This window comes from Agelaius phoeniceus, chromosome 12 (genome assembly GCF_051311805.1).
Source record: "Agelaius phoeniceus isolate bAgePho1 chromosome 12, bAgePho1.hap1, whole genome shotgun sequence".
NCBI lineage: Eukaryota > Metazoa > Chordata > Aves > Passeriformes > Icteridae > Agelaius > Agelaius phoeniceus.
In genome coordinates, this window is record NC_135276.1 from 2,605,824 (window position 1) to 2,627,359 (window position 21,536).

Here is a 21,536-nt window from a genome sequence, read left to right on the forward strand (position 1 = left end):
CCGCCAGTGCAGCCGCGGTGCGGGCAGTGCCGGGGCAGATCTGGGTGAGCGCACCGTGTAAATTGCTGCTGACTGATCAAGCTGTCATTACCACTCCATCCTCACACCCCTAACACCCTCTGTTTGACCAACGGAACCAGGAGAGCACGTCAGGGTTTTTACAAACGGACTTCCCTCGATGGTTTGTCAGTCATTCCAGCTTTTCAAAGTGCTGAAATACTGCCCTGGGTGGCCCAACCAGCCTAAAAGTGACTATTCTCTATATCAACTATTCTCACGCAATTTTGTAGTGCCTGTTACATGTGGATTTCAAAGCGCTTGTGCAGGAAAATTAAACTGATCAATGCATCAAAATCAAGTGATCATGCAGTCAGTCCAAAGGAGAGCAAAAGACTGACTTGCACAAATTCACACCTCAGGTTTCTGCCTGTTCCGGGTCCATGACTTCCCTTTCAGATCCCACCAGAACGTTCCAGCAATGTGGTTCCAGCCCCTGCCTGCCGAGAGGAGGTGAAGCATGAGCAGAGGCTGCCCAAAAAGGCAGCAGGAATTCCTTCCTTGAAAAGCCTCAGAAGTTCACAAGGCACTGAACAACTGGAATAACTTTCACCTCAGTCCTGCTCCAAAGAGGAGAGGAGACCAAAGGCCCCACAGGGCCTTTCCAACCTGAACTATACCTAAGGTGAGGTAAATTGTCAGTATTGCAACATTCTCACCTTGTGGCAAGTAAAGATTTACACCTTACATATTTTAGCCACTCGAGACATATTTCAGATCTTGACAATGTGGATACCAATACACATTCAGTCAAAGGATGCAGTAACAGATGGTCTGGACTAGGCTGGTGTCCTGGGGACAACCTGGAGCGTGTGAGGGACCCCAGTGTCCTCCTTGGGGACACCCCACCTCAGGAGCCCTTCTGGCTCCCACTCTGCCAATAGTTCCACTGATACTCAACCCTGCTACTGGCAACAGCTCCACTCAGAGATATCTTTCATAGATGTTTCAGTATTTTAATAATAAAACCCCCAAATTACAACAGCTGAAAATATTGGAAGGCATATTTATTGCATCATTGGCATCATCTTTATTGCAAGTCTCTCAGGTTTTGGTTACCTTGCCTGTTTTTCAGCATTTAAGCCACATCATAGTGAAAACCTAGTGCTAATACAACAACTAAACCCTTTCCATAATAAAATAACTATTGATTCATCCTTTCTTTATCAGAACAAGTAAAAAATACAACTGAAATACTAAGGCTATCACTGAAACAGCAAGTTACCAAGGCTTTCAGTAAAGCTTCCTATAAAAAATGTGTAATTAGCAGAAATTCTGGTTCTGCTCACTTATTTGAAAAATACACCAGAAAACTGTCCAATTATAAACAGAAGCCAAATTCTACCAGTACCTGCTCAGTTCAACAGTGAGTACAGAATTTCTGCAGCAGTGAAAGATTTGCCTCCTCTGTGCAGCAGTGTTTAACCACAAATTCAGTGGTTTCTGTCACAGAGACATTTTTCTGCACATGCAGCATATTCAACATGTGACAAAATATTCCACCTGCTTTAAACATTTCACTAATTAAGAGGAAACAGATTCAGACACAACAACATTAACAGCACTTCCAGACATAAAGTATTCATTTTAGCAATATATCCTTTTCTTACAAATAGTATAGAGCAAGCAACAAAAGACAAAAAATTAACTCAAAAATTGCACAGATCAAATGCTCAAGAAGGTTAAATTATGTTCCAAATTAATGTAATTTTTACCAATAGAGATTTTGTTGCCTATGATAGCATTACTTAAATAAACTGTCAAGTTATGGTAAATTAAAATTACAATGCATAACAATTCTGTCAGTTGTCACTGAAAAGCAGGAGTCCCAGCCAACATAAATTCTCCAAGGGCTTGAGTTGTTTTGGTAATACCTCACTGTTACAAAGGCTGTTCTTGAACATTCTGCAACAAAGCACTCACTGATGATGTTATTGATGTCCTTTGTGGGCTTTTTTCATCTATAAAATGGAGATAAAAGAGAAAATATCAAGAGAAATGTTGCCCCAAACCACTGCACAATTACAGAGCAGCTTTCCATAGACAAAGACTTGTCACTTAATTGCTGCCATGGTCTCCAAAGCACAGGAGCAGTGCTCCCTGTGTGAGGGATGCATGGATTTATCACTGGGAAACTGCTGCAGAAGCTCTCCCAGACCAGCATCACCACAGAGCTGAGCAGAGAGGAGACCAATTTCCTGATAAACACAGGGATTAATTCAGAGTCCTTAATGACACTCTCACTCTCTTTGTACCCTGCCAGGTGGCAGTGGTGGGTTCCAAGGCTCTCTGGTCTTTTCCCCACGTGAGTTCTCTCTCTCCAAGCACCAGCCCTGATGGAATTACACCAGAGGCCATTCTCACGGGCACTGCACTGACACAAGGCACAATCCCACGGCTGCACACTCTCAAAACCTCTCTTTATTTCTGGAAGTCAGCTCAGGGGCTAACAATGAAAACCAGGCTCCCAGCATTTGCCATAAGTAGAAACTTCAGTGATGAGTACCTGCACCTGTAACCTGTAGTACTTCTTGGAAAGGTCAACGCTCGTCCGTCCCTTCTGGAAAGGGTAGGACCACAAAATCAAATTCCAGTGGTTGCCCATTTTTTGGACGCCTTTCAAAAGGCAGTTGATTTCTTCAGTTGTGAAATCTTTTCGGACTCTTCTCTTGTTCAGAGGTCTCATGCTCATGGCCAGGGAACACATTTCATTGCCCTGCAAATCGTTATTTTGGTGTCATTAAGAATTATGTAAATGTACACAGTATTTTGCATGTGGAAGTAACATATTACAATTCAACATTTAATAGTTGTAAAGAAATGGGCCCACTGGCAAGGGAACAATGCTTCTCCAAGGTTTCTTCACTGTCACTACTTACTAAAATACAGTTTTAGTTTTTTTTTTAATTTTTCTGTGATCTTCATTTCTGTTGTGCCTACATAGTTTATTCTTTTAGCAGGTTTATTCCTTTAGGTTTCTGTTACTTCCATACTGTGCAAATCTTCATCAATACAGGAAAAATCAGACCTTCAGATCCATCATTCTGAAAATATGTCAGCTGAAAAATGCTGCACTCAATTCAGGGCTAAATCAGTGTGACTGGAGTAGTATCAACACAGGAATATTTTTTTAATAAGGTTCATTTTGCTACTAGGCTCCTGTTAAAGGTGACTAAAAAAGAAACGACACAATTCCTACTGCTTTTATTTGGCCATTTATAAACATGATTAGGCTTTGCATAACTAACCTCATCTTTGTCAAGTGAATGTATGCAATTTTCTTTTAAATGCTGACATTTCTGGCTGCACATCTCTTTGACTCTCTGTCTCTTCTGGTTAGCATCTTGGGATTTTTGTAAAGCTACAAAATTGTGAACAAGGACTATTTAGTCACTTAAAGCTAACTAAAATCTACTGAAAAACTGGATATAAAACTGTAAAGGAGCATTTATTCTATTTAATCTGAATATGTAAATGTTGCTTTGTTAGTAATATCTCATTCTCCTTAGATCTTTTTCTCATAATCCACATTAAGACATAGGGACTATTGATGAACCAGAAGCAAATAATAAGATTATTGATGTTCAAGTTGATTTCTGTGAGAGAAAGTGTAACAGTTTATTTAAATGCATAGCCATTTACCTCCAATGGCAAGAGCAGGTGCTTCTTTCAATCCTCTGACCTGAACCCAAATACTGATCTTCCAGTTGTGCCTATCAGAGAATTCATTTTCTGATAATACTCACAGTTTTCATAAGCAGGTGTCAAGTTATAGTTGCTAGTCCACCTAGTATTTCTACTATATTCATCTCTTTTTGAAGTATTAGATTTGTCTTTTCTATTTGGAGTCAAAAGAATGCCTTAAAAAATAAACAATAAAACATTACACACCTTTATTAGAAAAAAACCCAAATCATAAAACATAGGTTATGTTTTAGCAATTAAAATTTAAGCAAGAGCTATTTTTTGAGCCATACCACTAATCTGGTCTTGGAAGAAAGACTGGAAAATTCAGTTTACTTCAGCTTACAGGAAATGTTAACTTGCTAAAGATAATATATTGTTCTAATGGGCTTTCAAGATGAAATCAGTTGCTTTGGTTGGATTTTTTATGCTTTAAAATACCTTTGTGGCTTTCATAAGACAAATTACTCAATTACTGAATCTGATGGGGAAAAATATAAACAGATTTCAAAATCAACCTACTAGCTTTAATGCTCTACTGGGCATTAATTAGATAAAATAACCATGTGAACAAGGGTTTTGAAAATAAGAGTACTAAAAATCAATTTTTGGTGGGAATTTCAAAATTCAAATTTCAATTCTTATTTCAAAGAATTTATTCTTAAGGATTCCCCTTGTAGCTGTGTATCACAAGCTTTGCCAAAGCCAAGTCTTTAGCAGAGCTCCCAGCAGGAACAGGAATTAATCTAATGGAATAACATGTTTGGAACTGCATAAGGAGTGGTGCTGAATCCAGGTTCAGGCAGCTAAACTCTGCTCTGAGCCTGACTAAACCCCTCCATTTTAGAAAACAATGCCACAAAAAACTGAGGAATAGCAAATGCCATGGAAGTAACCATGACAGGATTCAAAACAGGATCAATACAGCAAGTGCCAGATAACTTTGCAGGGAAATAATGTGCATTACACAATTTCATGATTATAGAGTATGCATTTTCTGGCCTAATAATATACAGATTGTTCTCAGAATCTAGAGGAAAAAAGAAAATAATTTTCTATTCACAGTCTCCCATGATAAAGTTCTGCAAAAGAATTAATAGACAGCAAGGGCTTTTCACACTAGTTTCCAAACCAAGCCCTTACTTTGGAAACTGTCCTTCTTGCTCCTGAAAGTTGGTATTTCTTTATGCAGCCTGTCTTTCTTCACTGAGGCCAGCGGCATTTCTGGAAAATATAAGATGAACACCAGTACAAATGCCAATAAGTAATAACTGTTTAATTTTCAGAATTCATTCTTTAAACCAGAAAAAAATAGAGGATGTGCTTCTATTTAATTCATTAAGACCTCTAAGTATCCTAGACCCCTAAGTATATCAGGAATGGTGTGGCCAGCAGGAGCAGGGAGATCATCCTTCCCCTGTACTGGCACTGGGGAGGCCACACCTCGAGTGCTGTGTCCAGTCTGGGCCCTCAGTTTGGGAAGGACCTTGAGACACTCGAGCGTGTCCAGAGGAGGCAACGAGGCTGGAGAGGGGCTGGGAACATAAATCCTGTGAGGAACCCCTGAGGGAGCTGGGGGTGTTCAGCCTGGAGAAAAGGAGACTCAGGGGTGACCTTATCACTCTCTACAGCTCCCTGAAGGATGGTTCTGGTCAGGTAGGGTTGGTCTCTGCTCCCAGGCAACAACTGACAGAACCAGAGGACACGGTCTCAAGCTGCACCAAGGCAAATTTAGGTTGGACATTAAGGAAAGTTCTTCACAGAATGAACGATAAAGTTCTGGAATGGTCTACCTGGGGAGGTGGTGAGTCACCATCCCTGGATGCATTTAAAACAAGACTGGATGTGGCACTCAGTGCCAAGGTTTAGTTGAGGTGTTGGGGCATGGGTTGGACTCGATGACCTTGAAGGTCTCTTCCAACCCAGTCATTCTCTGATTCTGTGAATATTGAATGAAATTACTTTGGTGTGATGTCATACATTTACTCACACATATTTCAACTTAATACATTCCTTTCTCTTAGGACTTGACTATTTCTGGCAAATGTGAGAGTCTTACGAAAGCCTATAATGAGCATCTGTCACCATGGCAAGAAACACAAAATCCTTCAAAACAGGAGTGGCCAGTTCTGCTCTCACTTAGTACAAATCACTGGAAACCAAATTCAATGAGTGAGTTCAAAACAGCAAGACAATCAGAAGCAAATGAACAAAAGTTCAGAATTTTAAATGCCACTCTAAAGCAAGGGTTCCAAGTACTGAACATAAACTCCATACTCTGGTGAGTGGCAGATCTGTTGTTGTTACCAGCAGCCACCCTGCGGAGCTCCCCTCGGTATCTTTCCTCAGCCTCCAGGATAACTCTGTGGTGCTCACACCTGTGCAGGCATCTCTGCAACATCTTGGTGAAGGTTCTGCTGTTCAAGGACAGTCCCCCTGCTGTACAACCTGGGAAAAACAGGATAGTGCAGAAATAGCAATCACAGCTTCTAAAGGAGCCACCACAAAGTTCAGGGTTTTATTTTGCTCACTAGGATCAATATGACTTCAGGTTTTCCATACTCATGGCACTTTTATGTGCCTTCTTGAAATACTTTGTATTTGTTCTCTTAAAAAAAAATTGTTTTCAACATTTTATTGGACTAAGTTATACTGCACTTCCACTCCAGAAGTACTGAGTGAGGCACGGATCCTCTACAGAACTACAAATATTGGTGGGATGGGAAGACATAGGCCTCAGTTCCATTTGCACATTTATCCAGGAGCCAAAAAAAAATATATATATTATGTGCTATATATTTTTTTTAAACTTTGTGTTGTAACAGTTACCTGTATTAATCTGAATCAATGGTAAATCTAGTTTAGGCATGAGTGGTCTCACAGGAAGCCTTGCTGTTCATTTTGAGGACATTCCCTAGGGTAATTTATGGTTTAAGATATCCTTGGATGCTCTCATGGATGCTCTCATACATCAGCTGAAGGAGAACTTGTGTGAGGAATCACAGGAAGGGCACAAATCCATATCTGTAACATTCTGCCTTAAGATAAAGCAGTGCTAAAGCTCAGCTTGAATTTAATTTGACAACTCTGATAAAAACAATGTTCAAACGTGGGTTATGGGCTGCTTTAGGGGTTCTTTTGTTTTCTGTGGGTTTTTGTTCTGTTGGGGGTTTTTAAATAAAGAAACATTGGCTTGATTACAAAATCCACTCACAAATCCAGAGTACCACCAGCATTCTCATGACCTGCTGATGGAGCAGGCTGAGGAATCAGAGCCTGGGGTAACAGAGGGCTGTAGTCGTGGATTACCATGAAACTGCCTGCCTGTACTTCACAGCAGTGAGGGAGAGAGAGGGGCTGCAGAACACTGAGGAGGTTTAGCAGGCAAAGAAATGAGGGAAATGAGCAGGGCTACGTGTTCTTCCTCCCTCTCTGAAGGCAGAGAAAGGAGGAAAACACCTGCTCAAGTATTCTTCTAATTATTCTTCTAATTAATTCAAGTTACTGTATGTTCTGTTTGTCAGCAAACCCACATTATTTCATGGACCAAAACTGCAATTTGTCAGCTTTATTTCAATATTTATCTTTTATATTGGAGGTAAAACAAAGGAAGGAAAGGGAAAGGGAAAGGCTCAGGTTTTGTTATTATGTAAGAGGTAACAGAAGAGATGTGTTACAATTTCTGTCAAGTCAATCCACTTACTGCACTGCTGACTCTTTAAGGCTTCTTTAGGTACACTGGAAAGAAAGATCTAAGATAATACTCACCTAAACACCTTAAATCTGCCATTTTATGGGATGAAGATATAGCTGAAGTACTTTTGATTCTCTCAGTTTTCTCTGAGCAGAATGAATGTTGACCTAAATGAGGGAGGAAAAAAGTCACTAAGAAATATAACCCATCTTTTGCCATGGTAATCATGCATCAGCATAACTACATCCAACTGCATTTTCTATTTGTAGATTATTAAAGTATAATTAATAGAACAGCAGAAATCCAAATGAAATTTCTCACTCTGAAGTTAAATGCCTCACATTCACATTTCTGTAATTCCAGAATAACCATGTTCAATTAAATGTTTATCATCACTCTCCCAAAGGATATTACTTCAACTTGTACATAGCAAATGAGCCCAGTAAACCCATATTGCTTAACAAAGTGCTATAAACTTTATTTTTGTTTGGAATCAAGTGCTGAAAAATGCAATGTATTGGAATAATACATATTCTCAGTTTAAACAGGTGTAACCTGGAGATCAGCTGGACACCTGTAAAGCTCCCATTCTGGCAAATTCTAATCTAATGAATACTTAACAATTTTATAAATTAACAGGAAAGTAAACAGTGAATAAAGATTTGATTGAACTGATCCCAGTTCAGAAATAAATGTATCAGACCAGGATTCATGCAAATCTGGAAAACTTTTCTCTTAAACACATGTTCATCATGTAGGAACAGCATCAGGCAAAAGTCACTCTCACAGGCAGGTTCTATCCCAGCCTCCATTTTCTATTAGTGCCTTTCACTGGTCAGTACAGATTAAACACTAAACTTAGTCTCTGATACATTCATTTGTACAATTAGAATCAGTTTAAAAAAACAAAGCTAAAATATGTTTTAGAACAAAAGTAGGATAAATGTTCTCCTGGTAAAACTGTGTACAATATAAAATACCAACACTGTGCAAACCTGTTGAAGGATATTACACATAAAGCACCTCTGTCATCTAATGATACATACCAAGTGATAAAAAGTAGTGATAAATGTACACAAAACTAATTAAAATCTCATTAAGAACAAAATCAGCTCAGAAAGGAAAATGTGTAGCTATTTGTACCTGATGTACATGTCTGTTTCATATTTCTAACAGTCTCTGCTGGTTGTTTAAATAACTGTTCACTGGGAAGATCAAAATGTAAACAAATTAAAACCAATAAACCAATAAAAACAATGTTCATTTACCTGCAAATGAATACACACATTCCAAGGGCACAACAAAACCCCATATTAAATATATAAAGAGAAAACTCTAAAAAAATTATTCTAATTATCCCAAGCTACTGGACTTAAGGCACCCAGCATGTAATCAGTGCATGTTAAAACCTGTTTCCCAGAGATCTGTGACTGGCATTCTGTGCAGTCTGTTCAGCAGGGAGTGCAGAGCTGCTGCTGGTTTCCAGAGTAATTTGCAATTCAGATTCACATAAAGATTACCAAGTGTACATAAAGCTCTCACAAAGTCTTCAGAATACTGTACCCTTCACCATTTGCAGCAAATACTCTAAAAGGCAACTGGTTTTCTTCTTTTCTTAGATTAATTAACTTCTGTGCAACCAACACACTGCTGTGATACCCTGATGGAGCATTTTTGTGTTCCTGACTCCCTCTGAAAGCCACAGGAGCAAGAAGCCTGATCCATGGTTACCTTCCAGTAACTCCTGTGCTCACACAAACACATATTTCAAAAACAGATTTTTTTTTAAATTCATATTTTAAGAATTTTGTGCATCAGAGCCCAGAACAACAACTAAAGAAGCTGTGAAATTATGCTAGCCAGTAGCAAAGCAAAATTTACCTGAATTACCATGGAAAATATCCAGGCTCTTGGTGATTTCTGTGGTAGTTGCAAAGTAACAATATAATATCAGGAAACTGCACGGAGCAAGGTGCAGTTAAAAAACACAAGAAAAATGTGGAACTCAAAAAGTCCAAAACAAAATATAACCCCACCCCCCCCCCCCAAAAAATGTAGTTGTGCTTACACTTTTCCATTGACTGTCTTGAGGGATATTCCAGATATAAACTCAAGAGAATGGAATCTGTATTTATCATTGCAAGTTAGCTATAAATAATTTGGGGTTTATCAATAGGAAAGATAAACACAAGCAGCAAAAGAAAAAGAAAATTAGCATCTGTATGAGAGCAATGAGGAAGAGAATGGTTCCAAATAGGGCTGTTCCTTTCCCTTCCCATGCAGGGAAGCACTGGAACATGAGGGGAGAACAGCAGAGGTGCAGAAACTTTTCCCCCTGCTTTGCAGACACTCCAGTTTAGCATTTTTCCAAGCAGTTCTCTACCTGTTATTCCCCTAGTAAGTGCACATTACAGAAACCATTGTAGTTTTGTCCAAACCAACAGCTTAAATCTTGATCTGTTACACCAGTGAGAACTTTAGGGCAAAAGCCATGGATGATTTTCAGCACTATGCTGAAGGCATTCAAATGTGCCCTAAAAGAGGCACTCTGCACACCACCAGCACTCAGAGAGCAGCAGCTTTGCAATGTCTGTAATCTTTGATCTGTGACCTCAAAAACAATCTCTGATGAAAAACACCCATGGTTAGTTACAGATAATTTAAAAGCCTGTCAATCTGGAATGACCAAAGAAAAACAACTTAGTATTTCTGCTTAGGTGTAAAATTCTCACCCTGCCTGAAGACCAGAGCGACTTTTTCCACAAGCAGTTTTCCCATTTACATTGTGAGTTTGAGGTACACTGTCTGTTTGCAGCTCAGTGACTGAACATGGAATGTTCCTCTGTTCAGTTTGTCTGGTAGAAGCTGCATCCATAGCGTTCACTGTTTCATTTTTTGGTGGAGCAGAAGTTACAGATGGAGCAAGAACCTGATTATTCAACTTTGAGGTCAACTGTGGACAAAAGACGACTTTCTGTGTTCCTTCTGTGTATTTCTTTGGATCAACAGGTTTCACTTCATGGGATTTTAATGCTTCAGAATTGGCTACTGAAGATTCATCTACAAATATTTCTCCTTGCACTCTTTCCTGTATTGAAAAGTACTGGTTAGTGACTATGTGAGCTCTATAAAAATGTTAAATAAATCCAGTGCCAGGATTAACTAGATAGTCTAACTCTGACAGTTAAGCAAATTCCAGAGAAGCTTCAGAAAACCCCCTGACCATGCTGAGAGCCAGCAAGACAGCAATGCCACTGAATGTGTTGAGGGGATACTTCCTAAATGCTAATTTCAGGCTGAAGCAAGGAATTTGCTACTAAGGCACTGCTAGAAAGTAAGAGCCATCTAAATAACTCATAAACTTGCTGTTCCAAACCCACAGATACACAGCAGCTTTAAAGCACAAGGAGAAAATGAAACAACTTCATCTCAGCCTATGTTTGCATTCTCCTTTATCATCTATCCCACCACAGCCATACAACCCTGGGCATTTCATGCATGCAAATATTAAAATTATAGGTTTGAATGCCCAGCAATTCAATTCAATTAATTGAATTAATTAAAAATTAATTCAACTTCTTTTTCTATCCCATAGAAAATCTGGGGTTACAATCAACAAGAATACTTCATACAATACAGACGCCTCCATTCTCTGCACACCTGTAACTCAGTCTGATCTACAATACTGATAAAAGCTGCAGGTTGTACTTTCACACAAATACAACATTTGTTCCTGTTTTTTTGCTCACATGGAAATTATCTTAAGGATTTACTTTCTCTTTCTCCTTAAACTCTGGAAAGATGTGATTAGTTTTATACTATTTTATAGTAGAGGAAATGTATTTGAATATGTGTATAGAGGCTTTGCCCCAGAAGTCCCGGTTGCCCTCGATGGGCTGCAGCTGCGATGTCCTTAATTGGGCTGCAGCTGTAACTGATGAAGATGACCGGGATAAAAGAGGGCGGGTAAGCCGGTCGGGGAGAGCCTTGGAGGAGCCCTGACCTGAGAGAGAACAGCATGCAGCAGAAGGAGTCAGTGAAGATCTGCAGCCATGAGAATGCACCCAAGAGGTATGGACTTTGGAAATCTAATAACAACAATATGGGACTCTGGAAATAATAGAAGAACAACAAGTGGTGACCCCGACGTGATAGTTAACAGAAGATAAGACAGCCAAGAGCTGCGACAAGATAAGACAGCCGAGAGCTGTGGTGATTGCTAGCAGAAGATAAGACAGCCGAGAGCTGTGGCGGCCAAGAGCTGCGACAGAACATAGCCTTTGGGTCAGGGAGCTGTGAAAGAGTATGGCCTTTGAGCAAGGAGCTATGTGGGTTGTACATGGCCTGCGAGTCATGGGAAAGTGTGGGCGTTATACATGACCTGTGAGTCATGGAGAAATGTATGTATTGTAATTAAAGATCTGTATAACTGTTAACTTAAGTAAAAGCAAAGGGGGAAATATAGTAGAGGAAATGTATTTGAATATGTGTATAGAGGCTTTGCCCCAGAAGTCCCGGTTGCCCTCGATGGGCTGCAGCTGCGATGTCCTTAATTGGGCTGCAGCTGTAACTGATGAAGATGACCGGGATAAAAGAGGGCGGGTAAGCCAGTCAGGGAGAGCCTTGGAGGAGCCCTGACCTGAGAGAGAACAGCATGCAGCAGAAGGAGTCTCTGAAGATCTACAGCCATGAGAATATGCCCTAGAGGTATGGACTTTAGAAATCTAATAATAACAATATGGGACTCTGGAAATAATAGAAGAACAACACTATTTTGGTAAATAGGCTAACCTCATCGTGCTGTTTTTCAATTGAGTTTATTCTGTGTAAAATTTCTTTTGCTTTCTTCCAGTAGTCTTGCAGACATCTTTTTCTGACTTGCACATCCAACTCTTCTGCATTGTTTGCATTTAATGACTTATCATATAATTTCAGAGACAACTGTTCAGCTTTATAAAATATAAAAAAAGATTAATATTTAAAATTTTATCAAGTAACATTTTAAAAGTATTTATTATATGTTAGTATGCTGAGGGACAGCCCCAATAATTTAATGCAAAATAACAATTTTTATAAACCTTAAATTTATACATAAATGTTAACACACTTGAAATATATGCTGCAGTTACAAGAGGTGAACTTGCAATTATAGTTCCTGTAAACTTTTTTCACAATGATGCTGTGAAAAAAAAAAAAAGCTTTTTCATTGAATTAGCTCTGGGTTCTTCACCAGTACGAGTCTCTGCTTTTTTAAAAAACAATTCCATATTAATGGACACTACAAATCACACCTCCCCAATCTTACACAAACCTCTCAGTTGTGCTTGCAGCACAGAAATGTGGATACCTGTTTATTTTTTCCTAATTAGCAACTGCACACCCTCCACGCTCTAGAGATTAGAAGACAAGGTCTCCCTGTTTCATGGGAGGGATTGTACAGATAAGTAATACAAAAACTGAGATGGGGGACCTAAAAATACATCCTATTTTAGAAAAAAAAAATCAAGATTTCTTAATGTTAGAAATTAATGTAGACACAGTGATTTTGGGCTTGATTATCTCCTGGTTTATTCTCTCCCTCTAGTGGTACATCCCCAGAAGAGAGCACCCACTGGGTGTTAAATGACAATATTTGTATTCTCCACACAATTTATAGATGGGAAAGCTTTAAGAACTGCCCCTACATGGAGAGGTTTCACAAATGCATTTTTGCAACACTGTTGGAATTTTTACTTCTCTTTTTTCTGCCTAAGTCAGTTCTTGATGACAAGTAAGCAACTTTCTGTGCAGAAAACAAACATCTTTTGGAGTACACAGAATTACAAAGCTGCCACAGTTAAAATCACTTGGGGAATCAGCAGAACCCAGAGATGGAAACATTCAATCTCATTTTTAAAGCAGGAACAGCAAGCTTACTCATTTGTTTGCAGTTCTGCAGCACAAAAGTAGCAGCTTTGATGAGTTCCTCGTCCTGAGATTCTGTCAATACCTGAATCATAAGTGGCAGACCATTGTTCTGCAGCAGCTCACACTGGTTCTCTTCTAGAACAGGACATGGTAAAGGACAGCTTTGCTTTCAGCCCCACACACCTTAACCTTACAGTAATTTTAGGGGCCAATACTGGCAACTCTCTGCAAGTTTCTGTAGAAAGAGAGATTTTCATTCCAGACCCAAGCCTGCTGCAGTGACAGCAGGACAGCTTTACATCCCACAGGATGATGTGACCAGAACTCAGATTGCTGTAAGAAAACTGAAGGATCACTGAGACAAATTATACAATGGAGTTCCAAGCTCATTAATTGTGGCCTAAAACATTTGAATAATGACTCCTGTATTTCCTCTCTTCCATTACCTGCTCTTGGAGTAGATATGTGACATTTCTGTGAGGCCTGAGATGCAGAAATATCAAAATCTCAAGGTTTATAATTAGCAAAATAAAATGAGTAGTTTAATCCTGGTCTAGCCAATCTGTTCCAACTCATTTATGTAATTAGCTGAATTTTTATTGTGATCTCATTCGCATATGTATTCATATAACTGATAACTTGCTAAACATAGTTCTTTCCTCTTTACACTTAATAAAAAAAGAAATAAAAAATTTTAACATTTTTATTTTGACAGTGTTGATATTTTAAGAGAAACCTTTTTTCTGTTGAAACAACTGTTCAATAATTTTTTAATAATTTTTCAATTCAAAAGACATTTTCCATTAAGTCTTGTTTCACTAATTCTTCATGAGAAAATGTCTGCTAAAATAAATTTATGACTGATTGAGCTAATTACTGAACACATCATTGGCACTCAGAGGATGAAAATCAACCAGGATTTTCGAACATAAGGCCTTTTTCTTGTTTATCTAAACATACATGAGAAAAACCAGAAGTACAAATGAATTTCCCTTTCTATTTGCTTGCACTACCACAAAACACCAACTGAAGTGCTGTATTTGTACCAGATGTGCTTGGACAAGCCCTGAGGAACATGACAAAAACATTTCAGGGCTACCAACTGCTTCTGTGTCTTGAAACCAATGCACTTCCATGGCTTTTACAAATAGAACTGGCCCTGTAAGCACTGGACAGAAGCTGTATGTGCCAAGGACCATGAAAAGGGTGCTCAAGAGAACTCATTTACTGTGTCTGGATTGCAGTAGCTTTCAGGTCTGGATCAATTATTCCCTGGGACACCTAAACCCAGCTTTGAATTCTTGCATATTTAGTCTACTTTTCAAAGCTACTAAAGACACTTCCTGCTTACAAGCTTTAAAATTTAAAGATGGAACATTACAGAAAACTTTTTGTTCAAATACTGACATTGTATTATTTAATAGAACTCTCTCTCGTGTCCCAGCCTTGATGAAGTGACACCACTGGAGGAGTCACTGGATGAGAATTTAGGAGAAGCTGACAGACAGGAAAAAAAAAAGCAAATCTTACCACAAACTTCAGTAAGGTGTCCAATTGTTAGAATAATACTGATTTTTTCTCCTGTGCTCAGTGTCTCATTAGACAGCAGCTTCAGCAGCTCTGACACAGTGTGATACTTTGCCAAGACAACACCCATGGCAGCTGTTTGTTAAAATAATTGGAAGGAAAATAAACTAGATCATGAGTGTAGAGGAATTATCCAAGGATCAAATGCTGGTTTTGAGGGAACTGTACAGAGCCCTCAAAGCCTTGGGCCTGCTCCACTTTGAACAGTTCAGATTAGCCCACCCCTCCTGTGCTGCTCCCAAATCCAGCCCTGCCCGTCCTCCCAGCCTGTGCTCCATGGAGATGAGGCAGCAGATCTGATGAATGAGGAGGGCTTTGCACTGTGCAACTTTTGGAGATCCCTGCTGAGTTCCTCCATGTCCTTGGTCAGCTGCAGCATGGAGCCAGAGAGAGTTGAATACAACAACAGAGTATCTGCCATAAAGGGAGCAGGGGGCAAGCCCTTCCTGGCACTGGAACACCCCTGCTAGTCCATCCACACTGAGGCCCAGTCCTGTCACACCCAACTGATCTGAAACCACCCTCACAATCAGTGCAGGCTGATGCTTTTAAACTTTTGGGAACTTCCATTTGAAGCTCTTATGGCAGAAGTGGGAGACACACCAACCATGGCCACAGCCCAGGTTCATCAGCATCACAGGTTTCTGCAAACCTTCTGTGGAAAACACAAAACCTCATCAGGAGAGCAGTACCCAGCCTGCAGACCAGAGCAGAGTGTGCTGTGCAGAAACACCACATTCCTTCACCTCCACCTCTGAATTACTAAAGCTTCCTTAAGCTACACAATTTACTATTCAGGCATAGGCCTAACTCCAGGATCCAAACTGACTGGTCAAATCCAGGCCCAGAGCTCAGCTTTACTTACCCAGCACAGGCTGTAGCATCTTATTTTTAATTTTCAGTTGGGTTTAAATGTCACTGTATTTATTTTAGCAACAATGGGACATTAATCTACCTCAGATGAACTGAATCACTCCCCACTTACACCTCTGACTTTTAAAAAGCACTACAACATCCACTGGGATGTGCATAACTTAACTGCCTTTAAGCATTCATTTCTGCAACTTTTCCACCAGCACAAGACTTTAAAAATTGCATTTTAAAATTACCATAGATCAAAAATGTCTTTTGACTCACAGTTAGTAGCAATACAGGCATCCAGAGTCTTTGTTACTACCACGGCAAGTTTCATGCTGGAGTGACTCAAACAAGAATCATGCATAAGCTCAAGGAGAACTTTGGCTAATGTATCCAATCCTCCAATAGAAGCAAAATATTTCTGCACATATGCTTAGTGGAAAAAAGAAAAAAAAATGTGATTTAAGTGACAGAGTTTACAAATTATTTTAGCATTTCACTAAGTAAGTCCATTAGAGTTTTTCTGTGCACGTGTTAGTCATTAGATTTCTTATACAACAGAAGCTGGATATACATTAATCTCAAGAAATGCAGTAAATGCATATAAAATAGCAACAGGAAAACATGACCCTAATTTGTGCACACAAATGGCAGACGTCAAATGGCAGACATCATGCCTGAGTTCTACCTAAGTCATTGTTTTCAGTCATGTCATAAGGACTTGAATTTAGACACACTTTTAATCAGAACAGCTCCCAACAGTTTTACTGACCCTATGAAATGTCACCAGACTGTGGCTGTGGACTTGAGCACAGCGCAGTGTAAGCAAAGATGGTGGAACACAGTGGTCAGAGTCAGAAGAACAGCAAATGACTTTGTTTGAGAGAGAGAAAAATTGACAAGAAAGAAAAAACCACTTAGCTCTCTAATTAAACTTCCTTTTATCAAATGCAAAATGGTGTAAAGCTTGAGCTGCACTTACAGTTATTTGCAACTGTGAGACCAAGAAATGAACAGATGGGACGAACTATCTCAGGCTCTGTGCAACTCTCCAGCCACTCTTTGGCATAGGGAAAAACCGAACAGCAAATGTTTTGATTATCTTCTGCAAAAGTAAAAACAAATTCCCCCAAATCAAAACACAATGAAATCAACTTCAGCTGAACAGTAAAAATGAAACCAAAGCGTTACTGATTTGGAGAATATCTTTGAAGTTCTTCCACAATTTTCAGAGCAACACATACCATTCTGGGGGTTGTTGACACAGGCACAGAGAGTGCTGCACACTGAGCACCAGAGCTGATAGCAGGGATCAGAGGTTTCATCTGACAGATTCTTCTCAGACATGGAGAGAGTTGTTCTGTTAAAGACAATGCAAACAAGTCCCAAACAGTCAAGGAAACATAGCTGCTAACCAGTCCATTATTTGTCTGTTTGAATTGCAAGCCTGTTTACCTGAACAACTGCAGCAGCAGGCTGATGCAGCCTGTGTCTCTGACACAGGTTTGCCCATTCTCTAAAAGAGAACACACACAAGACTCCAGAGACAAATGCAATTGCAGACAAAATCTTAACAGCAAGTTTAATTGACATACGTACATTCCCTTTCCTAGGCACATATCCTTCCCAGAAGGAAACAAAATCATATCAACATATTGGTAAATAACCTTTCTATGTCTCTCTCTTTCTAGACACTCTCAGAAACTATGGGTTTGCATTTGCAAATTATATTTTTAGAACTAAACCACGTTCTGCTGTTTAAGGAAATCCCAGTGAACAATGACCTACTTCGACAATTCAGGTTCAGTTACATGCAAACATCCATCTTTATAAATTAACTTCACCAAAACATTGCTTATTGACTGTTCTAGATTTTGGACTGCAGATTGGCAAATAGAAAAGGAGTGTTGTAACACAGAGAAAAAAACCCAACTTACTATTATTTGACACCAGTACTAAGATGACATACACAGACATTCTTTTCAAGTTCACACCAGAATCCTTTTTAATTAAAAATAAAATGAGGTCTTCAAACAAGGCAGAAGTACACAAAGTCTGTTGACAATACACTGAAAACAGAAAGTGAAAACCATTAAGCCCTAAAGGAAGCCACTCATCATCCTAAATGATTAAGTCTCAGTTGTGGCCAGTATGTGGGGAGCAGAGACAGGGCAGGACTATGAAGTGCCTGAGGGCTTCCCCCTGCAGTGAGTTCTATCTACACCAAGCAGGACCCTGGCAAGCTTTGGAACAATCCAGGAGTCATTGAACACTTGTTGCTGAGGAAGAGGGGAGTGCAGGTATCTGGAAACTCAAAGACACCCAGTGTGCACCACTCAGCAAGGCACTGATCAAATCCAGGCATGGACAGGGCAACTGGGACACCCTCAGTGCCCCTGCTCCACTGACAAGCTTGTAGTCTCATTTTGTGAGACCAAAAGGAAATGGAGACAAAGCAGGAGCACAAGTAACAACAGGGGGCCATAGTGCACTCAGCAATACAAACAATATTATTTTGATTACCATTACTCTCTATAATAATCCCCAATGTAAATAAAGCTGCTTCCTTTACGATGCAATGAGCACTCGACTTGGCAAGGTCATTTATAAACATCAAACCTCCAATTTCTCGAAAGTACTCGCTCGCTTCACCTACAAGAGGAAAAAAGAACAGACACTTTTGCTTTTGTTTCTCTGCAAATTGAAAAGCTTCTAAGATTTTCCAGCATCTCAAGCCTTATGTCCTTCAGACATTTTTACAGTGCCCAGCAGTTCTTGGCATATATGGTGAACAGAAATGACTGCATTGCTTCTAAGGAAAAGCCTTTCTTACTGTTTTGTTGGCAAATGGAATAGATAGTGATCAAAGCCTCCTTCTGAGACAGAGGGCAGTCCATCTGATATTTAAGGCATTCAAGCAGTAAGTTCAGATCTGTTTTCATATCTAGGAGCAAACACAAAAAACTTTATTAAAATTGTTATATTTTCTAGATATTAATCTAGTCAGTATTAGAATAAACCTGTCCAAAATGTAGTATGTACATGCATTTTAAAAAAGGGGGGAAAGTGACCCAAAATGGAGCCACATCACTTCTATTCAGTCACAAACAACAAACCTAGAAATATTTCTGTCCATAGTTTGTTATTTGAGTATGATTTCCTTTGCAGAGTAACAGCCTCCTTGTAATATTTCTGGCCTTTAATTACTAGTAATTCTTAGTAAGTCTGATGTAAATTACTAACTATTAAATTCACAACTGCAAGGTGCATTCAGTGTAAATAACACAGAGCCATTAAAGTATTCAGAGTGCAGTTGAAAATCTATGGAGCAGTAAGGAAGGAGTCCAAGAGCACAAGGCTGCTCTGTGTACTGAGTTACAGGAGACATAAACCATGCAGCTCAGCAGCAGAGCCCTCAATCAGGTGCTTGGAGACATAACACAAAATATTCTCTGGGCTCCTACATACAACCCAAAGTGGGTAAGCAGACTTGGAAAATCTGCTTCTTAGTCTTTAGGTTATCATTAAAAGACTTACTTGATAATTATCTCTAACAGTGACAGAAGGTATTGCTTACTGTAAACCCTTACAAGGTTTGAGGGTTCTTAAAGAAGTTAAAATACAATAAAAATGTGGATAAATATTAGCAAATTAAAAAAAAAATGAGTGACTTTGTGGTGGTGTGTTTTGGCATTGGATTCACCCTTTGCATATCCAATACAGTATCCAAAATTTGGCAACTAGGAAAAAGCACGTTTTCCCAACTCCTCACCACCCCACAACAGGCCTATCAATAAAGTCTGCTAAAACTTTGTAAAATTGATGCAGATTATAATGACAAATTATATTAGATATCTTACCACACTGATTTATCTGCACCTTTTGAGAGTTCATTTTTGTTTTATCTCTGTTCTTGTTCTACAACAGCAAGGAAAAAGTGTTTTCAGTTCTGTTCAGATTAGCAGTGTTTATAATATACGCAGTAGAAATGACATCATTTTTCTAAAATGCACTTTTCCCCGTTTTCTGCTTTTACTCTGTCATCTCTCACACACGCAGCTTAATGTATTCTTGTATGGCAAAGTTTTCCTTTGGAAATACAGTATTTTATAACAGCCCTGCATTTGTAACTACCAGGTTATCATCTTTTGAGAGTGGCTATTCTGCAGAAATCAGGTCATTCCATGTTACCACTGAGAGGCTTTACTGTCAGTAAAGAATATCTGACAGTAAAAGAATATCTGCTCTGTGCCACTGATCACAACAAAGCTGATCCAACTTTCCTTACAAGAGTGGCCAACTTTGCCATCAGCCAAGAGATGGCACTAAAACCAAGTCCTGTTTCTTAGGGGGTGAACACTATCAAACATTTGGCCTCTTGCTGCTCAAGGAGCCCCTAAACCATCAGCATTGTTCTGGCAGTACTGATCAAACCAAGGGCAGTGAGCACATATTTCTTACAGTGAGAACTCACTGAAATTCACCAAAGACATTGCCACATGAACCCACAAAACCCCACAGCATTGCTTCTTCACAAACCCAACGGGGCAGCCTCTGAGAGCAGAGCAGCAGTGACATTCAGCTTTGGAGGCAGAAAGATGCTCCCTCAAACATGCCCCAAGTCCCAAACACAGAAGGTTGATGCAAGCATCACAGTAACCTCCTACAATTTCTCAAAAAATTACTTCACTCCAGGTAGAAACTTTAAATCAGTGGCGAATGCAGCTTAAGAATGGATTTGTTTTCCTTCTCAAAGTGGAGCAAAGGCTCAAAGCAGAATCATTGTCATCTTGATGAAGACAACCAGCCCTGCTTTCTCTTGGGAGTTACTGATGGCCCCCATTCCTTTGCTGCTTCCCTTAGAGAGCCAGAATTGAGAGAGTTCATCTCCCTGCAGCCTTTCAGAAGTGATAACAGACACGCATTTCATTTTCCTGCAAATCCAACCCTGCCAAAAGGAAAAGCTTGCGAGCCTTCCTCACGTCTTTCTGTCCTACTGCCACCACCCCGCCAGCTGAAGAAAAAAACAAACCCACCCAAACAAAAGGAAGGCTGCAAAAATGAGTTCACTCTGGAGCTAATTGCTTTTCAGAAGAGTTTAATTTAATACATGTTTATACAATTATACAATATAGGAAGCACAAGGGCTTTAAAACTGTATGTATACAAGGACACATCTTGACCTTTTCCTGGATCTTTTTTACTTTTGCAACCTATAGAAGGTACACAAAATAGTATTTATAAGCCAGCCTACATTAATTAGATGCAAACAGCTCACCTCGGTTGTTGCATCACAGAGCAAGGCGGAAAGACAAGCAACTAGATTTATTTCAACAAACAGCTGGCAAATGTTGCATATAAAACTCTTCTCCATCAGTTATGGAAAATAACCCAGTAATATTGCTTCAAACCTCAGAAACCACTCCTGGAGAAGTGCAGATCTGTCAACGTGTGTGCTCAGCAGCACTAGAGCACATGGCTGGTACGGTGAGCAGACCAGCCAGCCTGGGCAGGACTTATCCTTGTAAACCCAGGGACCAAAGCCCAGAGGGGAGAAGTGCGGCTTGTTGGCGTCCTGTGGAAACCAAAGCCCCCAGCAGCAGCTGAGGCCGTGAGGACGCTGCGCTGTGGAACAGGACTTGGGGGAGTCCTGGCCTATTTCAGCTCCCTCGCACCCTCCTCCCTCAGATGAGCCGTGTGTGATTTACAGGTCATTATCAGAGCTCCACTTGGAAGTCTTAGCAAGCAC

General features: G+C 39.7%; 1 protein-coding gene across 1 annotated transcript; it reads right to left on the minus strand.

Moving 5' to 3' along the window:
- Positions 1-1,049: 1,049 nt before the first annotated feature.
- Positions 1,050-21,161, minus strand: TERB1 (telomere repeat binding bouquet formation protein 1). Its single transcript, XM_054641079.2, has 21 exons — positions 21,066-21,161; positions 19,648-19,705; positions 18,621-18,731; positions 18,311-18,439; positions 17,725-17,856; positions 17,243-17,303; positions 17,032-17,147; positions 16,770-16,892; positions 16,067-16,219; positions 14,873-15,004; positions 13,352-13,477; positions 12,227-12,384; positions 10,168-10,523; positions 8,579-8,640; positions 7,510-7,602; positions 6,019-6,189; positions 4,885-4,965; positions 3,804-3,917; positions 3,306-3,418; positions 2,564-2,773; positions 1,050-2,018 (listed from the first exon to the last, which is right to left on the minus strand). Exons 1-21 carry the CDS (start codon positions 21,159-21,161, stop codon positions 1,989-1,991), a joined length of 2,625 nt encoding a protein of 874 aa, XP_054497054.2. The 3' UTR covers positions 1,050-1,988.
- Positions 21,162-21,536: the final 375 nt, after the last annotated feature.

Coding starts and splice junctions, on each gene's coding strand:
- TERB1 (XM_054641079.2), bottom strand. CDS start 21,161: ATGGAGAAGAGTTTTATATGCAACATTTGCCAGCTGTTTGTTGAAATA. Junction 17,148..17,242: donor CTGCTGCTGCAGTTGTTCAG/GTAAACAGGCTT, acceptor TGTCTTTAACAG/AACAACTCTCTCCATGTCTG. Junction 13,478..14,872: donor ACACCTTACTGAAGTTTGTG/GTAAGATTTGCT, acceptor GTCCTGTTCTAG/AAGAGAACCAGTGTGAGCTG.